This window comes from Pristiophorus japonicus, chromosome 10 (genome assembly GCF_044704955.1).
Source record: "Pristiophorus japonicus isolate sPriJap1 chromosome 10, sPriJap1.hap1, whole genome shotgun sequence".
Classification (NCBI taxonomy): Eukaryota; Metazoa; Chordata; class Chondrichthyes; family Pristiophoridae; genus Pristiophorus; species Pristiophorus japonicus.
In genome coordinates, this window is record NC_091986.1 from 192,059,713 (window position 1) to 192,079,593 (window position 19,881).

The window sequence follows — 19,881 nt, forward strand, 5'->3', positions numbered from 1 at the left end:
CGATTTCCAACCCGAAAAGGACCCATTTATCCCGACTCTCTGCTTTCTGTTAGCCAGCCAATTCTCGATTCGTGCGAATACATTTCCTCTGACTTCGCTGACCTCTTTATCTTCTGCAGTAACCTTTTGTGTGGCACCTTATCTCTTAGATTATAACGAATGCATCTGCTATAACTTCCGCCATCTCTTTTAATACTCTGAGATGCCTTTCATCAGGACCAGGAGACTTGTCCACCTTGAGTCCCATTATCCTGTCCAGCACTACCCCCCTAGTAATAGTGATTATCTCAAGGTCCTCCCTTCCCACATTCCCGTGACCAGCAATTTTTGGCATGGTTTTTGTGTCTTCCACTGTGAAGACCGAAGCAAAATAATTGTTTAAGGTCTGAGCTATTTCCACATTTCCCATTATTAAATCCCCCTTCTCATCTTCTAAGGGATCAACATTTACTTTAGTCACTCTTTTCCGTTTTATATATCAGTAAAAGCTTTTACTATCTGTTTTTATGTTTTGCGCAAGTTTACTTTCGTAATCTATCTTTCCTTTCTTTATTGCTTTCTTAGTCATTCTTTGCTGTCGTTTAAAATTTTCCCAATCTTCTAGTTTCCCACTAACCTTGGCCACCTTATACGCATTGGTTCCTCGACATATTGGTCTAGAAAACCATCCCTAATACACTCCAGGAAATCCTCCTCCACTGTATTGCTACCAGTTTGGTTAGCCCAATCTATATGTAGATTAAAGTCGCCCATGATAACTGCTGAACCTTTATTGCACGCATTCCTAATTTCTTGTTTGATGCTGTCCCCACCCTCACTACTACTGTTTGGTGGTCTGTACACAACTTCCACTAGTGTTTTCTGCCCTTTGGTATTCCGCAGCTCCACCCACACAGATTCCACATCATCCAAGCTAATGTCCTTCCTTACTATTGCGTCGGTGGGGGTGTTGCATTTTTATCAAGGAGGCTTTGAGGGTGTCCTTGAAACGCTTCCTCTGCCACCTTGGGCTCGCTTGCCATGAAGGAGTTCCGATTCGAGCACTTGCTTTGGGAGTCTTGTGTTGGGCATGCGAACACTGTGGCCCGCCCAACGGAGCTGGTCGAGTGTGATCAGTGCTTCGATGCTGGGGATGTTGGCCTGATTGAGGACGCTAATGTTGGTGCATCTGTCCTCCCAGGTGATTTGCAGGATCTTGCGGAGACATCGTTGGTGGTATTTCTCCAGCGATTTGAGGTGTCGACTGTATATGGTCCACGTCTCTGGAGGGCGGGTATCACTACAGCCTTGTAGACCATGAGCTTGGTTGCAGATTTGAGGGCCTGATCTTCGAACACTTTTCCTCAGGCAGCCGAACGCTGCGCTGGTGCACTGGAGGCGGTGTTGAATCTCGTCGTCGATGTCTGCCCTTGCTAATAATAGGTTCCCGAGGTATGGAATGTGGTCCACGTTGTCCGTGGCTGCGCATCTTGATGACCTGTTGCGGGGTGGGGGGGCGGGCAGTGCTGTGTGGCGGGGTCAAGTTGGTGGAGAACCTGTGTCTTACGGATGTGTAGTGTAAGGCCCATGCTTTCGTATGTCTTTGAAGATGTTGACTATGACTTGGAGTTCAGTCTCTGAATGTGCGCAAACGCATGTGTGATCCTCGTACTGTAGTTTGACGATAGAGGTTGGGACGGTCTTGGATCTGGTCTGGAGATGACGAAGGTTGAACAGGTCCCCACTGGTTCTGTAGTTTAGTTCTACTCCAGCTTGTTGAGTGTGAGGTGGAGCATTGCAGCGAGCAAGATCGAGAAGAGGGTTGGTGCGATGACGCAGCCCTGCTTGACTCCGGGCCAGACGTGGATTGGGTCTGTGATGGATCTGTTGGTCAGGATCACGCCTTGCATGTCGTCGTGGAACAGGTGGAGGATGGTGACGATCCTTTGGGGGCAGCCGAAACGGAGGAGGACGCTCCTTAGTCCTTCGCGGTTGACAGTGTCAAAGGCCTTTGTAAGGTCAAAGAGGGCCATATACAAGGTTTGGTGCTGTTCCCAGCATTTTTCTTGCAGCTGTTGCGCCGTGAAAATCATGTCCATTGTACCCCGTAGAGGACGAAATCCGCACTGTGACTTTGGGAGGAGCTCCACAGCCACAGGAACCTAAAACAACAACCCAACTTGGGAGCAGCAAAGCATAATTACAGATGGCTTAATGCTGAGGTCCAACAAAAAACCCACGACCTAAAGGATAGATGGTGGGTGGAGAAAGCACAGGAGATTCAGCAGCTGGCCGACAGCCATGATATACGAGGATTCTTCACCGCAGTCAAGGCCACCTACGGCCCAAGGCCCCATCCCACTGCTGGCCAAGAATGGAGAGACACTCATTAAGGACACCGAGGCAGTCGAGACCCGCTGGACGGAGCACTTTGAAGATCTCCTTAACCGAGACTCTGCCTTTGACTCGCATGTCCTCGACTCCATCCGCAGCATGCTACCCGCCACCATCTCAGCATGCTACCCGCTACCATCTCAGCAAAACCCCAACCCTGCACGAGATAGAAAATGCCATCCTCCGACTCAAGAACAGCCGGATATAGTATGGCGGAGAGGCGCGATTGGCATGAATGCATAATCTCATCTGGAAGGAGAGCATGCTGGGAGATCTCAGAGATGCAGTATTCGTGACCATCTTTTTTAAAAAAGGGACAAGTCCGACTGCGGCAACTACAGAGGAATCTCCCTGTTATCAGCCACTGGGAAAGTCGCTAGAATCCTCCTCAACCGTCTTCTCCCTGTCAGGAATAACTCCGGATTCAGCACCCTGTGTAGGCCTGAAACATAATATGTACAAATATTCCACACCATTAGCTGAATTTAATGGTCTACCTTTTATGTTTGAATGCTTGGTGTCAGAACTGACAAATATTAAAAGAAAGACTAGGATTTATATAGTAGCACCTTTCACGACCACCGGACGTCTCAAAGCGCTTTACAGCCAATAAATAGTTTTAAAGTGTGGTCGTGATGTGGGAAACGCAGCAGTCAATTTGCGCACAGGCACGCGCCCATAAACAGCAGTGTAATAATGACGAGAGAATGTTTTTTGTTAAGTGGATGAGGGATAAATATTGGCCAGGACACCGTGGATAACTCCCCTGCTCTTCCTCAAAATAGTGCCATGGGATCTTTTACATCCACCTGAGAGATTTTTTTCCTTATAATTGCAGCATCGCCGAGCGTCAACAACGGCAACAACAGGAGGCGCTGTCACCTTGGCTGCCTGCTTGGGGAGCGCTATTTAAAGGCAGTGGTGGACAGGTAGGGCAAAATTTATTAATCTCCCCAGTCTGGTATCTTTTGCTTTTTTTGGACTCCGCGATTCATCAGCCCTGCATTCACTTAGAGAGCTCGGTGCAGTTATGCACATAGCACAGGTCCCATGGCCCCACAGAGATAGGATGAAGATTGAAGCACACCAACATTGCCCTTTCCCTTTAAGGAAGGGAAGGAGCCTCCAAAGCCGGCAGTGCTGCACGGAACACTGTTCAGCGCTCTGCCACTAGAGCCCCTTTCGCTGACTTTAGCGCTCTAAGGCAAGTGATAGCGCTTGGTTTAGTGCTCCTCTTCCCTCTTGGAGAGCTGAAGTTCCCGGGATCAAAAAATCTATTCTGCCTGCCGCTAACTTTTGCGCTCCTTGAAAAGTTACTGCCCCAAATGGGGTGCTACGCAATTTCTAGCACCAGGTCTCCACCCCTCCCCGCCAAACCACTGGGCAAAGGTACTGCCTATAACATTGAACCGTACAGACTATGAAGATCCCAGAGTCAATATTCAGCCCGTGCTGTTGGATGGGCTCGGCTGGGACAGTACTTCGGGCACTGAAGTTTACCTCCGTGCTACTGGACTAGGAAAAGGAAATGTTAAAGTCAGGTTTCTCATCCCTCATCACTATCTAGCGACTCCCTGCTGGAAAGTGCTCATATCATCATCATCATCATCATCATCATCATCATAGGCAGTCCCTCGAAATCTTCGACTCTAAAAGTGAGTTCTTAGGTGACTGAACAATCCAATACGGGAATTATAGTCTGTCACAGGTGGGACAGACAGTCGTTGAAGGAAAGGGTGGGTGAGACTGGTTTGCCACGTGCTCCTTCCGCTGCCCGCGCCTGGTTTCTGCATGCTGTCGGCGATGAGACTCAAGGTACTCGGCACCCTCCCGGATGCACTTACTCCACTTGGGGCGATCTTTGGCCAGGGACTCCCAGGTGTCGATATGGATGTTGCATTTTATCAAGGAGGCTTTGAGGGTGTCCTTGAAACGTTTCCTCTGCCCACCTTGGGCTCACTTGCCGTGTAGGAGTTCCGAGTAGAGCGCTTGCTTTGGGAGTCTTGTGTCAGACACGCGAACAATGTGGCCCACCCAGCGGAGCTGGTCGAGTGTGGTCGGTGCTTCGACATTGGGGATGTTGGCCTGATCGAGGACGCTAACGTTGGTGCGTCTGTCCTCCCAGGGGATTTGCAGGACCTTGCGGATATTTCTCCAGCGATTTGAGGTGTCTACTGTATATGATCCACGTCTCTGAGCCATACAGGAGCGTGGGTATCACTACAGCCCTGTAGACCATGAGTTTGGTGGCAGATTTAAGGGCCTGATCTTCAAACATTCTTTTCCCCAGGTGCCCGAAGGCTGCACTGGCACACTGGAGGCGGTGTTGAATCTCGTCATTGATATCTGCCCTTGCTAATAGTAGGCTCCCGAGGTATGGAAAGTGGTCCACGTTGTCCAGGGCCGCGCGTGGATCTTGATGACTGGGGGGCAGTGCTGTGTGGTGGGGTCAGGTTGGTGGAGGACCTTTGTCTTACGGGTGTTTAGTGTAAGGCCCATGCTTCCGTACGCGTCAGTGATCACAGGCTTGGGCTCAGCCGTGGCCCCTTCCCCAACTTCCAAAGTCAGACAACCTGTTGACACTTGCACCTCACTGGTGTTCCATACTGCCAGAAGTATTCACTACAGAACATCAGACCAACAAGTACTGTTTTAAACTCAATCTTACTCATTTTTTTTTGGCTGTAGATTCTAAGATGGCAAAGAAGCTTTTGCTCTTGGATGTCGATGCTGGGGTGGATGATGCCCAAGCCATTATGATGGCTCTAGCAGCTCCTAATGTGCAGATCCTGGGTATAACGTGCACTCATGGAAATACAGAAATTGACAATGTGTGCAAAAATGTGCTTCGAGTGCTAAAGGTTTGCAAGAGGACAGAGGTAGGTGAAGACAATTCTGGGTAAAGCAACAACGTGCTTAGAAAGATAACCTTTTACAGTGACTAGAGTCCTGTTTTGTGTGTCATTTATAGAAATCAATGTTTTTGGACCGTATATGTAAGATGCAGAATCGATGACAAATATAGCTATTGTACATGTGTAAGAACAATAATTGTTTCATAAAACACTGCAAAAGTTTCAGAATGGTGTTATTTACATCAGATAATTAACGCTTTGGTTGTAATTATGTAATTTTTGTTATTAAAAGTATCTTTTTCCATTAACATGATTTTAGTTGTCATTCTGGTTAGAATTCTAGCATTTTTTCTACAATCTTTACACAACTGGAAGAGAAAACTGAGCCAGGGTAGATCCTGTGGAAATTAAAATTTTGCAGGGTGTCTATCTCTTCAGTGGGCTCTACTTTGTAAGTCAGTTGAAGCGCCTCAAAGCCGTAACTTTATAGTCACCCACATGAAGATGGTTCATCTGGGTAACACACCAAAAGGCAGTAGGTGCCCGTGGAATTGTGCTCCACCTACAGGGAAAACAGAGACAAGATTGGAAAGGTTAAAAAAAGAAAGAATTGCATTTATATAGCGCCTTTCACGACCACCGGACATCTCAACGCGCTCTACAGCCAATGAAGTACTTTTTGAAGTGTAGTCACTGTTGTAATGTAGGAAACGTAGCTGCCAGTTTGCGCACAGCCAGCTCCCACAAACAGCACTGTTATAATGACCAGTTAATCTGTTTTTGCTATGTTGATTGAGGGATAAATATTGACCAGGACACCGGGGATAACTCCCCTGCTCTTCGTCAAAATAGTGCCATGGGATCTTTCACGTCCACCTGAGAGCAGCCGGGGCCTCGGTTTAACATCTCATCCGAAAGACAGCATCTCCGACAGTGCAATACCCCCTCAGCGCTGCACTGGAGTGTCAGCCTAGATGTTTATGCTCCAGTCCCTGGGGTTGGGCAGGCTATGGAGCAGGAAAGTAATGTCGGGCTCGCAACACCCTTTTTATCCAACCACTGTCTCGACATAAAACCAATGTTGCTGCAGTGCTTCTTCACCCTAGGTGATTTAATTACAATTGAAAGTACTCCTACACTTACTATGGGGAACAGCAACATCTTATTGGTCCAACCCAATGCAGCCCTAACTTCTGATTATAGTTAAATTATGTACTTGAATTTCACACGCCAGCTTTTTCAACTTTAAATAAAGACATCAAGTTTATTTCTAATTCTTGACTACTCCTGATTTTTCCTTTTTTTAAAAGTCACTGGTTCAGCTTGTGCTGTATTACAGTATTTGTAAAGTGTTCTTTTCATTTTAAATGTATGTGTATTTCATCTGATCGGATTTGTCGAATTAAAGGTTCTGTACAAAGGGGAAAGAGTTGCTCTGTTTGCTATGTGTCATCATCATCATCATAGGCAGTCCCTCGGAATCGAGGAAGACTTGCTTCCACTCTTAGCATGGGTTCTTAGGTGGCTGTACAGTCCAATACGAGAACCACAGTTTCTGTCACAGGTGGGACAGATAGTTGTCGAGGAAAAGGGTGGGCAGGGAACCTGGTTTGCCGCACACTCCTTCCACTGCCTGCGCTTGATTTCTGCATGCTCTCGGCGACGACACTCGAGCTCAGCGCCCTCCCGAATGCACTTTCTCCACCTAGGGCGGTCCATGGTCAGGGACTCCCAGGTGTCGGTGGGAATGTCGCACTTTATCAGGGAGGCTTTGAAGGTGTCCTTGTAACGTTTGCTCTGTCCGCCTTCGGCTCATTTGCCTCATGTACCAACAATGTCAATACATTCAAAGAAAAATGGCCCCAAAATTCCTGAGCCTCGGGGTGGGGGGTGGGGTGTGGGTGGCCGGGTGGGGGGCGGGGTGTTGGGGCAGGGGTGCAGAGGTGCAGAGTCTGATATGGGACCAGGTTCCAATGGTCCAAAATTCTGCTGGGAAAGGCGGGTGCTTCTTGTGCTCATCCCCTTCCACCCTGACCTCACCAAAAGATGCAGGACTTGTGGGATGACATTCCCTATCAGAAATCCCAACAGTTTCCTCGTTCCTGTGGTCAACGTAAGGAATGTCTGCAAGCTGCAGAAGTTGGGGTTTAATACAAGTTCACCAATGGCAGCCAATCGCTGAGAAAATGATCACCATGAGGAAAGCAGGAACATAGGAAATAGGAGCAGGAGTAGGCCATACGGCCCCTCGAGTCTGCTCCGCCATTCTATAAAATCATGGCTGATCTGACCTTGGGCTCAGCTCCATTTCCCTGCCCGCTCCCCATAACCCTTCATTCCCTTATCTTTCAAAAATCTGTCTATCTCCACCTTAAATATATTCAATGACCCAGCCTCCACAGCTCTCTGGGGCAGAGAATTCCACAGATTTATGACCCTCTGAGAAAAGAAATTCCTCCTCATCTTAGTTCTAAATGGGCGACCCCTTATTCTTAAACTATGCCCCCTAGTTCTAGATTCCCCCATGAGTGGAAACATCCTCTCTGCATCTACCTTGTTGAGCCCCCTCAGTATCTTATATGTTTCAATAAGAACCCCTCTCATGCTTCTAAACTCCAATGAGTATAGGCCCAACCTTTCTTCATGTCAACCCCCTCATCTCAGGAATCAACCTAGTGAACCTTCTCTGAACTGCCTTCAATACAAGTATATCCCTCCTTAAATAAAGAGACCAAAACGCTATGCATTTTAATGGCCCGTTCCCATCACCCACCCAAAAGGCCAGCAAGGTCCCTGGAAGGGCAGGTGCGATAGAGAGTATGGTCATCTGCCTCTTCTGTATAAGTGACCTTGTACTTGGAATTTGGGATGAGGTCAGCGCCGGGCAAGCCTGTTGGCCAGAAGTCCTGCCCTGTCCTGTTCTGGAGATGGAACTGGGCCTTACTGAATTACCGAACCCATGTAGCACCCACTGCAGTTCATTCCCCATAAGTGCTGTTAAAAGGTTTTTTTTCCTTTATAATTGCAGATCCCTGTATACCGAGGTGCAGCTTCCGCTCTCCTTGGAGACCAATTAACTGCTAGTCAATACCATGGACAGGATGGGCTGGGTGATGTTCCAGACCCTAACGCTCCCGAGCTGGAACACATACATGCTGAGCACGCGGTGAATGCCATGATCAGGATAGCCACTGAACATGCCGGTCAGGTGAGATGTATGAGTTTCAGGAAATAAAATTCTTTTGATCAGTGTAGCATAGGAACTGGAGGGGGCCATTCAGCTCCTCGAGCCTGTTCCGCCATGAAATAGACCATGGCTGATCTGTATCTTAACTCCATCTAACCGCCTTGGTTCCATAACCCTTAACCCTTAACCCATAACCCTGCCTAACAAAAATCTATCAATCTCCGTTTTGAAATTTTCAATTGATCTACTCTTAATTGACCTTTTTTGGAAAGAGCATTTCAGATGGCCACTACCCTTTGTGTAAAGAAATGTTTTCTTATTTCACCCCTGAACAACCTAGTTCTAATTTTAATGTTATGTCCTACTTGTTGTGGACTTCCCCTACCAGAGGAACTAGTTTCTCTCTTATTTACCCGATCAACTCCTTTATCCCAGCTACAAGGTCACTTACACTTTAAAGTGGATACTGTTACAGATGCAACGTCCCGAATCCGGACTTCTGAAAATCGGAATAGTTTGAAAACCGGTGAGCGGCAAGGAGCGGAGGATCGGCGGGCAGCGAGGTCCGAAATCCGGCATGGACTCGGTCCTGAGGATTCCAGATTTCAGACTATTGATTTTCTTGTCTGAAATCCAGAAAAACCAAAAACCGTCACGGACTTGGTCCCAAGGATTCCAGATTTCAGATGTTGTACCTGTACTGACATAACAAACGTCTCCCACGGCCAGCTGGGAGGACTGGATGGCCCAAGCATTGCGTTTCACATCTAGCTGTTCAGGGATTGGCTGCCAATGTGGCGTATACTATTTGTGGACATGACTGGTGATGTCAGATTTTGCACAGATTTGCATCTAGTGAGATGGCAAGAACGGGTCAAACTTGTTTAATAAGAATGATCATGTTTGAACATCGAGCAGGACTTTGAGCTTCTGAGGAAAATAAGCTGAATATAAAATTAATTCTTAGTAAAAATGCATGTGTAAAATAGAGAAAGAATAAAAATAAGTGCACAAGTCTACTGTAACTAACATTTCTCAGTCATGTACTAAGCACTTGTTTATTGCCCTACAGGTCTCTCTTGTGGCTACTGGTCCCCAGACCAATGTTGCCTTGGCATTAAAGATGGATCCCACCTTTCCATCGAAGCTAAAACATTTGTACATCATGGGTGGAAACATGGAAGGTACGGCACATAGCTCGTTTGTAGCAGCCTGTTTAACTGTGGGAGGTGGGGGTGCTTCACCTGAACCTGACCCAATCCTCACCTGATTATGTATATACATGTACTTTCGATAATAATCAAGGGATGCAGGATATTTTTCTACCCCCATTCTAGGCACACTGCCTTGCTGTCTGATGTAAGCTGACGGGAGCAAACAGGGATTTAGAAATATAGAAATTTACAGCGCAGAAGGAGGCCGTTCTGGTCCATCGTGTCCGCGCTGGCTGACAAAGAGACGCACGGCCCTTGGTCAGCAGCCCTAAAGGTTACATATAAACCTATGAACAATGACGGAAAGGCAAAGAGCACCCAGCCCAACCAATCCGCCTTACCACAACTGCGACACCCCTTATACTGAAACATTCTACACTCCACCCCAAGTGGAGCCATGTGATCTCCTGGGAGAGGCAAAAACCAGGTAAAAACCGAGCCAATTTAGGGGGAAAAAATCTGGGAAAATTACTCTCCGACCCATCCAGGCGATCAAAACTAGTCCAGGCTATCACCCTGGCCGTATTCTATTCCCTGCAGTACTTACAATTATATCTGCTCCGTCCAACAAACAACAAAAGGTCATCCAGTCTAATCCCAATTATCAGCTCTAGGTCATTAACCCGGCAGATTACTGCACTTTAAGTGCCCATCCAACCATCTCTTAAAAGTGGTGAGGGTTTCTGCATCCACCACTCTTCCAGGCAGCGAGTTCCAGATCCCCACAACCCTCTGCGTAAAGAAGCCCCCCCCCCAATCCCCTCTAAACCTTCCACCCACCACCTTAAAACTATGCCCCCTCGTAATAGACCCCTCCAACAAAGGAAATAGACCCTTACTATCCACTATGTCCAGGCCCCTCAATATTTTGTACATCTCAATGAAGTCTCTTCTCAACCTCCTCTGTTCCAATGAGAACAAACCCAGCCTAACCAATCTGTCCTCATAACTAAGACTCCATTCCAGGCAGCATCCTGGTAAATCTCCTCTGCACATCCTTCCTATAATATGGTGACTGGAACTGCATGCAGTACTCCAGCTGTGGCCTAACCAAAGTATTATACAATTTAAGCATAACCTCCCTGCTCTTATATTCTATGCCTCAGCCAATAAAGGCAAGCATTCCATATGCCTTCTTAACCACCTTATCCACCTGGCCTGCTACTTTCAGGGTTCTGTGGAGAAGCACTCCAAGGTCCCTTTGTTCATCTACACATGTATGACCTTATTAAAGGCTTTGCTAAAGTCCATATATACTACATCATACGCTCTGCCCTCATCGACCCTCTTGGTTGCCTCCTCAAAAAATTCAATCAGGTTAGTCAGACACGATCTTCCCTTAACAAATCCGTGCTGACTATCTCTAATTAATCCTTGCCTTTCCAAATCCAGATTTATCCTGTCTTTCAGGAATTTTTCCAAAAATTTTCCCACCACTGAGGTTAGGCTAACAGGCCTGTAATTACTCGGCCTATCCCTTTCTCCCTTCTTAAACAAGGGTACTACATTAGCAGTCCTTCATGCTCGTATCCAAAGAAGACTGGAAAATGATGATCAAGGCCTCTGCTATTTCCCCTTTTACTTCGCTCAACAGCCTGGGATGCATTTCATCCGGGCCTGGTGACTTATCTACTTTCAAAGCTACTGAACCCCTTAATACTTCCTCTCTCACTATATTTATTTCATCCAGAATATCACACTCTTCCTTGATAGCTATATCTGCATTGCCCCTTTCCTTTGTGAAAACAGATGTAAAGTATTCGTAAAGAATCCTCCCAACATCTTCCGCCTCCACACAAAGATTAGTCTCTAAGAGGCTCTACTCTTTCTTTAGTTACCCTCTTACTCTTAATATATTTAAAGACCATCTTAGGGTTTTCCTTAATTTTACTGGCCAAGAATTTCTCGTGCTCTCGCTTAGCATTCCTAATATCCTTTTTAATTTTGCCTCTTAACTTTCTATATTCCTCTAAAGATTCTATAGTATTTAGCTGTTGATATATGACATAAGCGTCCCTTTTTTTCCTTAATCCTCCCCTGTAATTCCCTAGACATCCAAGGGGTTCTAGAATTATTTTTCCCAGCCTTTTTCTTTAAGGGCACATGTTTGGCCTGAGCCTTCTGGATCTCCTCCTTAAATGCCTCCCACTGTTCCGACACTGATTTACCCACAAGTAGCAGTTTCCAGTCCACCATGGCCAAATCACTCCTTAACCTAGCAGAATTTTCCCCAATTTGGAACTTTTATTCCAGGCCTATTGTCCTTATCCATAACCAACTTGAATCTGACTGAATTATGGTCACTGGCACCCAAGTACTCTCCCACTAATACCCCTTCACCCTGCCCAACTTCATTCCCCAAAACTAAATCCTAGGGGGAGAAATTGGCCTGGTTTGCGTCTCTCTTTAGCACCTGTGGGAGTAACAGGGCGCCAAGGGGGTTACTGACCGGGGGTGGTGGAATCATCGACGCCCCGAAAACTTCCCTGGCGGTTTTGCGCTGGAGCTAACACTTACCACCTCGCTCTTGTGCACCCCGGAGATTGTGATGTCATCCGGCGCACAGTGCCTTGTTGTCACCCGGATGTAATATTCGTTCCCGCCCCCTGCAACATTGTCGGGCGTCAACAACGTCAGTTGCGAGAGGCGTTGACACCTCGGCTGACCGCTTGGGGAGCGCTAATTAAAGGCAGTGGTGAACATGTAGGGCAAAATATATTTATCTCCCCATTCCGATTCCTCCTGATTTCCTTTGCCCCAATGATTGCTCAGCCCTACACTCTCAGTGCTTGGGGCTGCTATGCACGTAGCGCAGGTGCTGTGGCCCAACACAGACAGCATGAAAACTCATTCACCCCAGCACTGACTTTAAGGGAGGAAAGGAGCCTGTACAGACGACAGTGCTGCCCTGAACATTGCTCAGTGCTCTGCCGATACCACCCCTTTCGCTCCCTTTAGCGCTCGAAGGGTAGTGGTAGCGCTTGATTTCGTGGCAGAAAGTTCCCGGCAGCTGTAAATCTTTTGCACCTAGCGATACTTTTGCACTTCCTGAAAATGTAACCAGCCAAATGGGGCGCCACGCAATTTCTAGCCCCTAGCTTTTATGGCTCAGCGGCTCGTCAACTGTGCATTTACCCAATGAGTCATTAGGAAAGCTCTTAAAATAATATTCTCTAGATTAGAAATTTAGAAGGTTTATCTCACACTATGCAACTAATTCAATATCCCTGTTGTGCGCAAGTTTTCCCAATGTCTTGAATATTTTACAATAATGCATATTCCATTTTTCCTCCGCCTCCCCCTTTTGTCCCACCAAAGATAATCATCTAATGGCTCTGAAAGTTCTTTGAACTATACTATCATGCCTGTGTTGGTAAACTAAATCTGCAATAACCACATTAAATGCATACAATAGCTATTACAAATTTGTTCTGGCATAGATAAACCATCTGGGTTCAGTGGCGTTAGGCATCTTTGTACGCAGTGAGAATTGACTCACTCTGCACTACGACTGCTTGTACGATGGCCTGATCCAATGCTTGTACGATGGCCTGATCCAAGTGTAGCAATAGTTCCCTTTTGTGACTTGAACAAGATATTCGTGTCTTTCATGTACACGCCTTCAATCTCTAAAGGCGGACTTAGAACACACTTGGTAAGAAGAGGCTTGATCGAAATCATTACGCTGCTTTATTTCACTCAATACAATCTGTCTCCATGTAAGAATACAAAATAATGATTACATTACACTTCACTTGAAGATTTGATCTTTTTCAGGCAGGGGCAATGTGTCAGTGTGCTCTGAGTTTAACTTTGCAGCAGATCCAGAAGCAGCTTATGTTGTCCTGAACCATTTTACATGTCCCATCTATATCACAACTTGGGAATATTGCCTTCGTCACGCACTGCCTTGGGTAAGCTGTTGAAAATACATCTTAACAAACATAAAACCAAGATTAGTGAATACATGTACATTTATGTGGAATAAATCGGTTACATTAATTGGAGAAAAAAACAAATCAAATTGTAACGGATGTCATCTTAAAGCTGAAGATTATTAATGGGTTTTATTATAGGTTAGAAATTGCTTATGCTGATATTAGCACACGTACATTTCATATGATATTGCTTTGCTTTAATGGAAACATTACCCATTTTAAAAATGTCTGCCAACTAGCAGATGGAAGAATATCACAAGAACATGTTAATCATTCGGGCGGTGATATCGGCAGCAGTAATTTCTAGGCTTCCGTTCATAAACTGAAAGAATTTGTCACATTTTTAAAATGGTGTCAGAGTAAATGTACTGATTTAGAAAATGGTACTGAACATGATGTGGACGTCAGGTGTAAGAACATAGAAATAGGAGCAGGAGTAGGCCCTACGGCCCATCCATTCAATAAGATCATGGCTGATCATCGACCTCAACTACATTTTCCCGCTCGATTTCCATATCCCTTGATTCCCCTAGACTCCAACAATCTATCTATCTCAGCCTTGAATATACTCAGAGACTCAGCATCCACAGCCCTCTGGGGCAGAAAATTCCAAAGATTCACAACCCTCTGAGTGAAGAAATTCCTCCTCATCTCTGTCTTAAATGGCCTTCCCCTTATCCTGAGACTGTGACCCCTAGTTCTAGACACTCTAGCCAGGGGGAACAACCTCTCAGCATCTACCCTGTCAATCCCCTTCAGAATCTTGTATGTTTCAATGAGATCACCTCTCATTATTCTAAACTCCAGAGAGTATAGGCCCATTCTACACAATCTCTCCTCAAAGGATAGCCCTCTCAATCTAGTGAAGTAGGACTGGATTCTGCTGAGGACGCTTAAAAATAGACTGGTTTTTACTTATCTGTCTGCTATAAAGGGGTAAAGCAAAGGAGGTCATGCATTCGTGCCAATAGTGTTTCTCAGCCATACTTTAGTGCCTTGGCGGGGATTCCATCTGCTCCTGATGCCTTATTATTCTTGAGCTGACGGATGACCTTTTCTACCTCGTGCAGGGCTGGGGTTTTGCTGAGATGGTGGCGGGTAGCATGCTGCGGGATAGAGTCGAGGACACTTGCGTCGAAGACAGAGTCTCGGTTGAGATCTTCGAAATGCTCCTTCCAGCGGGCCCTGACTGCCTCGGTGTCCTTAATGAGTGCCTCTCCGTTCTTGGCCAGCAGTGGGGTGGGGCCTTTCTCTCTTACCTGGAAGGAGGCGAGCATGCCAGGAGATCTCAGAGATGCCATAATCGTGACCGTCTTCAAAAAAGGGGACAAGTCCGACCGGTAACTACAGAGGAATCTCCCTACTGTCGGCCACTGGGAAAGGCATTGCAAAAATCCTCCTCAGTCGTCTTCTTCCTGTGGCTGACGAGCTTCTCCCAGTCACAATGCGAATTCCGTCTACTAAGGGGTACAACGGACATGATCTTCACCGCGTGACAACTACAAGGGAAATACAGGGAACAGCATCAACCTTTGTACATGGCCTTCTTTGACCTCAACAAGGCCTTTGACACTGTCAACCATGAGGGACTATGGAATGTCCTCCTCCATTTCGGCTGCCTCCAAAAGTTTGTCACCATCCTCCGCTTATTCCATGATGAAATGCAAGCTGTGATCCTGACCAACGGATCCACCACAGACCCAATCCACGTCCGGACTGGGGTCAATCAGGGCTGCGTCATCGCACCAATGCTTTTCTCGATGTTCCTTGCTGCAATGCTCCATCTCACTATCAACAAGCTCCCTGCTTGAGTGGAACTAAACTATAGAACCAATGGGAACCTATTCAACCTTCACCGCCTCCAGGCTAGATCCAAGGTCGTCCCATCCTCTGTCATTGAACTACAGTATGCGGATGACACTTGCGTCTGCGCACACTCCGAGGCTGAACTCCAAGCCATCATCAGCACCTTCACTGAGTCATACGAAAGCATAGGCCTTACACTAAATACCCTAAGACAAAGGTCCTCCTCCAACCTCACTCCGCCACATAGCACTTCCCCCCCCCAGTCATCAAAATCCATGGCGTGGCCTTGGACAACGTGGATCATTTTCCATACCTTGGGAAGGCAGTGCTATGTGGTGAGGTCATACTATCAGCAAGGGCAGACATCGATGACTAGGTCCAACACCGCCTCTAGTGTGCCAGCGTAGCCTTCAGTCGCCTAAGGAAGAGAGTGAAGACCAGGACCTCAAATTTGGCACCAAGCATATGGTCTACAGGGAAGTTGTGATACCCGCCTTCCTATATGGCTCAGAGACGTGGACCATATACAGCAGGCGGAGAAGTACCACCAGCGTTGCCTCTGCAAGATCCTGCTAATCCACTGGAAGGATAGATGCACCGTCAGTATTCTCGCTCAGGTCAACATCCCCAGCATCGAAGCACTGACCACGCTCGACCAACTCCTTTGGGAGGACCACATTGTCCGCATGCCCGACATGAGACTCCCTAAGCAAGCCCTCTACTCGAAACTCCGACAAGGCAAGCGAGCCCCAGGTGGGCAGAGGAAATGTTTCAAGGACACCCTCAAAGATTCCTTGATAAAGTGCAACATCCCCACCGGCACCTGGGAATCCCTGGCCAAAGACCGCCCAAAATAGAGGAAGAGCATCGGGGGGCCGCTGAGCACCTTGAGTCTCGTCGCCGAGAGCATGAGGAAATCAAGCGCAGAAAGCGGAAGGAACGTGCGGCAAACCAGACTCCCCACCCACCCTTTCCTTCAACCACTGTGTCCCACCTGTGACAGAGACTGTAATTCCCGTATTGGACTGTACAGCCACCTGAGAACTCACTTTTAGAGTGGAAGCAAGTCTTCCTCGATTTCGAGCCACTGCCTATGATGATAATGAAAGCAAAGGAAAGCTGCCACATGGTAATTACGGCAAGCAATTGTGACAGGTTGATGCTAGGAACTTAAGGGCGCATTGCTATGTTTCAATGTGCAGTTGGGTATTGTGCAAGAATACAAGCAAATGGTAAAAGTTGCATCATGATGGGATTAAAGATGTCTGAATGCATATAACTGTTTAGTCACAAAGCCATCAGAGACTCAGCACAGATCAGGGATCGGTGCCTTAACCCAGTGAACCACGGGGAATCAGACTAGGGCAGGATCGGTGTCTTAACCCAGTGAACCATGGGGAATCAGACTAGGGCAGGATCGGTGCCTTAACTCAGTGAACCACGGGGAATCAGACTAGGGGCAGGATCGGTGCCTTAACCCAGTGAACCACGGGGAATCAGACTAGGGGCAGGATCGGTGCCTTAACCCAGTGATCCTGCAGGGAATCAGACTAGAAGCAGGATTGGTGCCTTAACCCAGTGAACCACGGGGAATCAGACTAGAGGCAGGATCGGTGCCTCAACCCAATGAACCACGGGGAATCCGACTAGGGGCAGGATCGGTGTATAACCCAGTGAACCACGGGGAATCAGACTAGGGCAGGATCGGTGCCTTAACCCAGTGAACCACGGGGAATCAGACTAGAGCAGGATCGGTGCCTTAACCCAGTGAACCACGGGGAATCAGACTAGGGCAGGATCGGTGCCTTAACCCAGTGAACCACAGGGAATCAGACTAGGGCAGGATCGGTGCCTTAACCCAGTGAACCACAGGGAATGAGACTAGGGGCAGGATCGGTGTCTTAACCCAGTGAACCACGGGGAATCAGACTAGAGCAGGATCGGTGCCTTAACCCAGTGAACCACAGGGAATCAGACTAGAGCAGGATCGGTGTCTTAACCCAGTGAACCACAGGGAATCAGACTAGGAGCAGGATCGGTGTCTTAACCCAGTGAACTATCAGGGAATCAGACTCGGGCAGGATCGGTGTCTTAACCCAGTGAACCACAGGGAATCAGACTAGGAGCAGGATTGGTGTCTTAACCCAGTGAACCACAGGGAATCAGACTAGAGCAGGATCGGTGCCTTAACCCAGTGAACCACGGGGAATCAGACTAGGGCAGGATCGGTGCCTTAACCCAGTGAACCACAGGGAATCAGACTAGGGCAGGATCGGTGCCTTAACCCAGTGAACCACAGGGAATGAGACTAGGGGCAGGATCGGTGTCTTAACCCAGTGAACCACGGGGAATCAGACTAGAGCAGGATCGGTGCCTTAATCCAGTGAACCACAGGGAATCAGACTAGAGCAGGATCGGTGTCTTAACCCAGTGAACCACAGGGAATCAGACTAGGAGCAGGATCGGTGTCTTAACCCAGTGAACTATCAGGGAATCAGACTCGGGCAGGATCGGTGTCTTAACCCAGTGAACCACAGGGAATCAGACTAGGAGCAGGATCGGTGTCTTAACCCAGTGAACCACGGGGAATCAGACAAGGGCAGGATCGGTGCCTTAACCCAGTGAACCACGGGGAATCAGACTAGGGCAGGATCGGTGTCTTAACCCAGTGAACCATGGGGAATCAGACTAGGGCAGGATCGGTGCCTTAACTCAGTGAACCACGGGGAATCAGACTAGGGGCAGGATCGGTGCCTTAACCCAGTGAACCACGGGGAATCAGACTAGGGGCAGGATCGGTGCCTTAACCCAGTGATCCTGCAGGGAATCAGACTAGAAGCAGGATTGGTGCCTTAACCCAGTGAACCACGGGGAATCAGACTAGAGGCAGGATCGGTGCCTCAACCCAATGAACCACGGGGAATCCGACTAGGGGCAGGATCGGTGTATAACCCAGTGAACCACGGGGAATCAGACTAGGGCAGGATCGGTGCCTTAACCCAGTGAACCACGGGGAATCAGACTAGAGCAGGATCGGTGCCTTAACCCAGTGAACCATGGGGAATCAGACTAGGGCAGGATCGGTGCCTTAACCCAGTGAACCACAGGGAATCAGACTAGGGCAGGATCGGTGCCTTAACCCAGTGAACCACAGGGAATGAGACTAGGGGCAGGATCGGTGTCTTAACCCAGTGAACCACGGGGAATCAGACTAGAGCAGGATCGGTGCCTTAACCCAGTGAACCACAGGGAATCAGACTAGAGCAGGATCGGTGTCTTAACCCAGTGAACCACAGGGAATCAGACTAGGAGCAGGATCGGTGTCTTAACCCAGTGAACTATCAGGGAATCAGACTCGGGCAGGATCGGTGTCTTAACCCAGTGAACCACAGGGAACCAGACTAGGAGCAGGATTGGTGTCTTAACCCAGTGAACCACAGGGAATCAGACTAGAGCAGGATCGGTGCCTTAACCCAGTGAACCACAGGGAATGAGACTAGGGGCAGGATCGGTGTCTTAACCCAGTGAACCACGGGGAATCAGACTAGAGCAGGATCGGTGCCTTAACCCAGTGAACCACAGGGAATCAGACTAGAGCAGGATCGGTGTCTTAACCCAGTGAACCACAGGGAATCAGACTAGGAGCAGGATCGGTGTCTTAACCCAGTGAACTATCAGGGAATCAGACTCGGGCAGGATCGGTGTCTTAACCCAGTGAACCACAGGGAATCAGACTAGGAGCAGGATCGGTGTCTTAACCCAGTGAACCATGGGGAATCAGACTAGGGCAGGATCGGTGCCTTAACTCAGTGAACCACGGGGAATCAGACTAGGGGCAGGATCGGTGCCTTAACCCAGTGAACCACGGGGAATCAGACTAGGGGCAGGATCGGTGCCTTAACCCAGTGATCCTGCAGGGAATCAGACTAGAAGCAGGATTGGTGCCTTAACCCAGTGAACCACGGGGAATCAGACTAGAGGCAGGATCGGTGCCTCAACCCAATGAACCACGGGGAATCCGACTAGGGGCAGGATCGGTGTATAACCCAGTGAACCACGGGGAATCAGACTAGGGCAGGATCGGTGCCTTAACCCAGTGAACCACGGGGAATCAGACTAGAGCAGGATCGGTGCCTTAACCCAGTGAACCACGGGGAATCAGACTAGGGCAGGATCGGTGCCTTAACCCAGTGAACCACAGGGAATCAGACTAGGGCAGGATCGGTGCCTTAACCCAGTGAACCACAGGGAATGAGACTAGGGGCAGGATCGGTGTCTTAACCCAGTGAACCACGGGGAATCAGACTAGAGCAGGATCGGTGCCTTAACCCAGTGAACCACAGGGAATCAGACTAGAGCAGGATCGGTGTCTTAACCCAGTGAACCACAGGGAATCAGACTAGGAGCAGGATCGGTGTCTTAACCCAGTGAACTATCAGGGAATCAGACTCGGGCAGGATCGGTGTCTTAACCCAGTGAACCACAGGGAATCAGACTAGGAGCAGGAT

The 19,881-nt window shown here is 48.1% G+C and overlaps 1 protein-coding gene across 5 annotated transcripts in view; it reads left to right on the top strand.

Moving 5' to 3' along the window:
* LOC139275247 (nucleoside hydrolase-like) overlaps positions 1-19,881 on the top strand; it is a 39,635-nt gene that overhangs the window by 3,444 nt on the left and 16,310 nt on the right. For 2 of the 5 annotated variants that reach the window (XM_070892443.1, XM_070892445.1), the window contains exons 2-6: positions 3,212-3,302; positions 5,062-5,252; positions 8,257-8,436; positions 9,488-9,599; positions 13,407-13,543. In XM_070892443.1, the coding sequence (XP_070748544.1) occupies positions 5,070-5,252; positions 8,257-8,436; positions 9,488-9,599; positions 13,407-13,543 (612 nt within the window). In that variant the 5' untranslated portion in view covers positions 3,212-3,302; positions 5,062-5,069. Of the gene's footprint in view, positions 1-1,211; positions 1,432-3,211; positions 3,303-5,061; positions 5,253-8,256; positions 8,437-9,487; positions 9,600-13,406; positions 13,544-19,881 lie in introns of those variants that run through there. The other 3 variants (XM_070892442.1, XM_070892446.1, XM_070892444.1) reach the window with 2 other exon arrangements.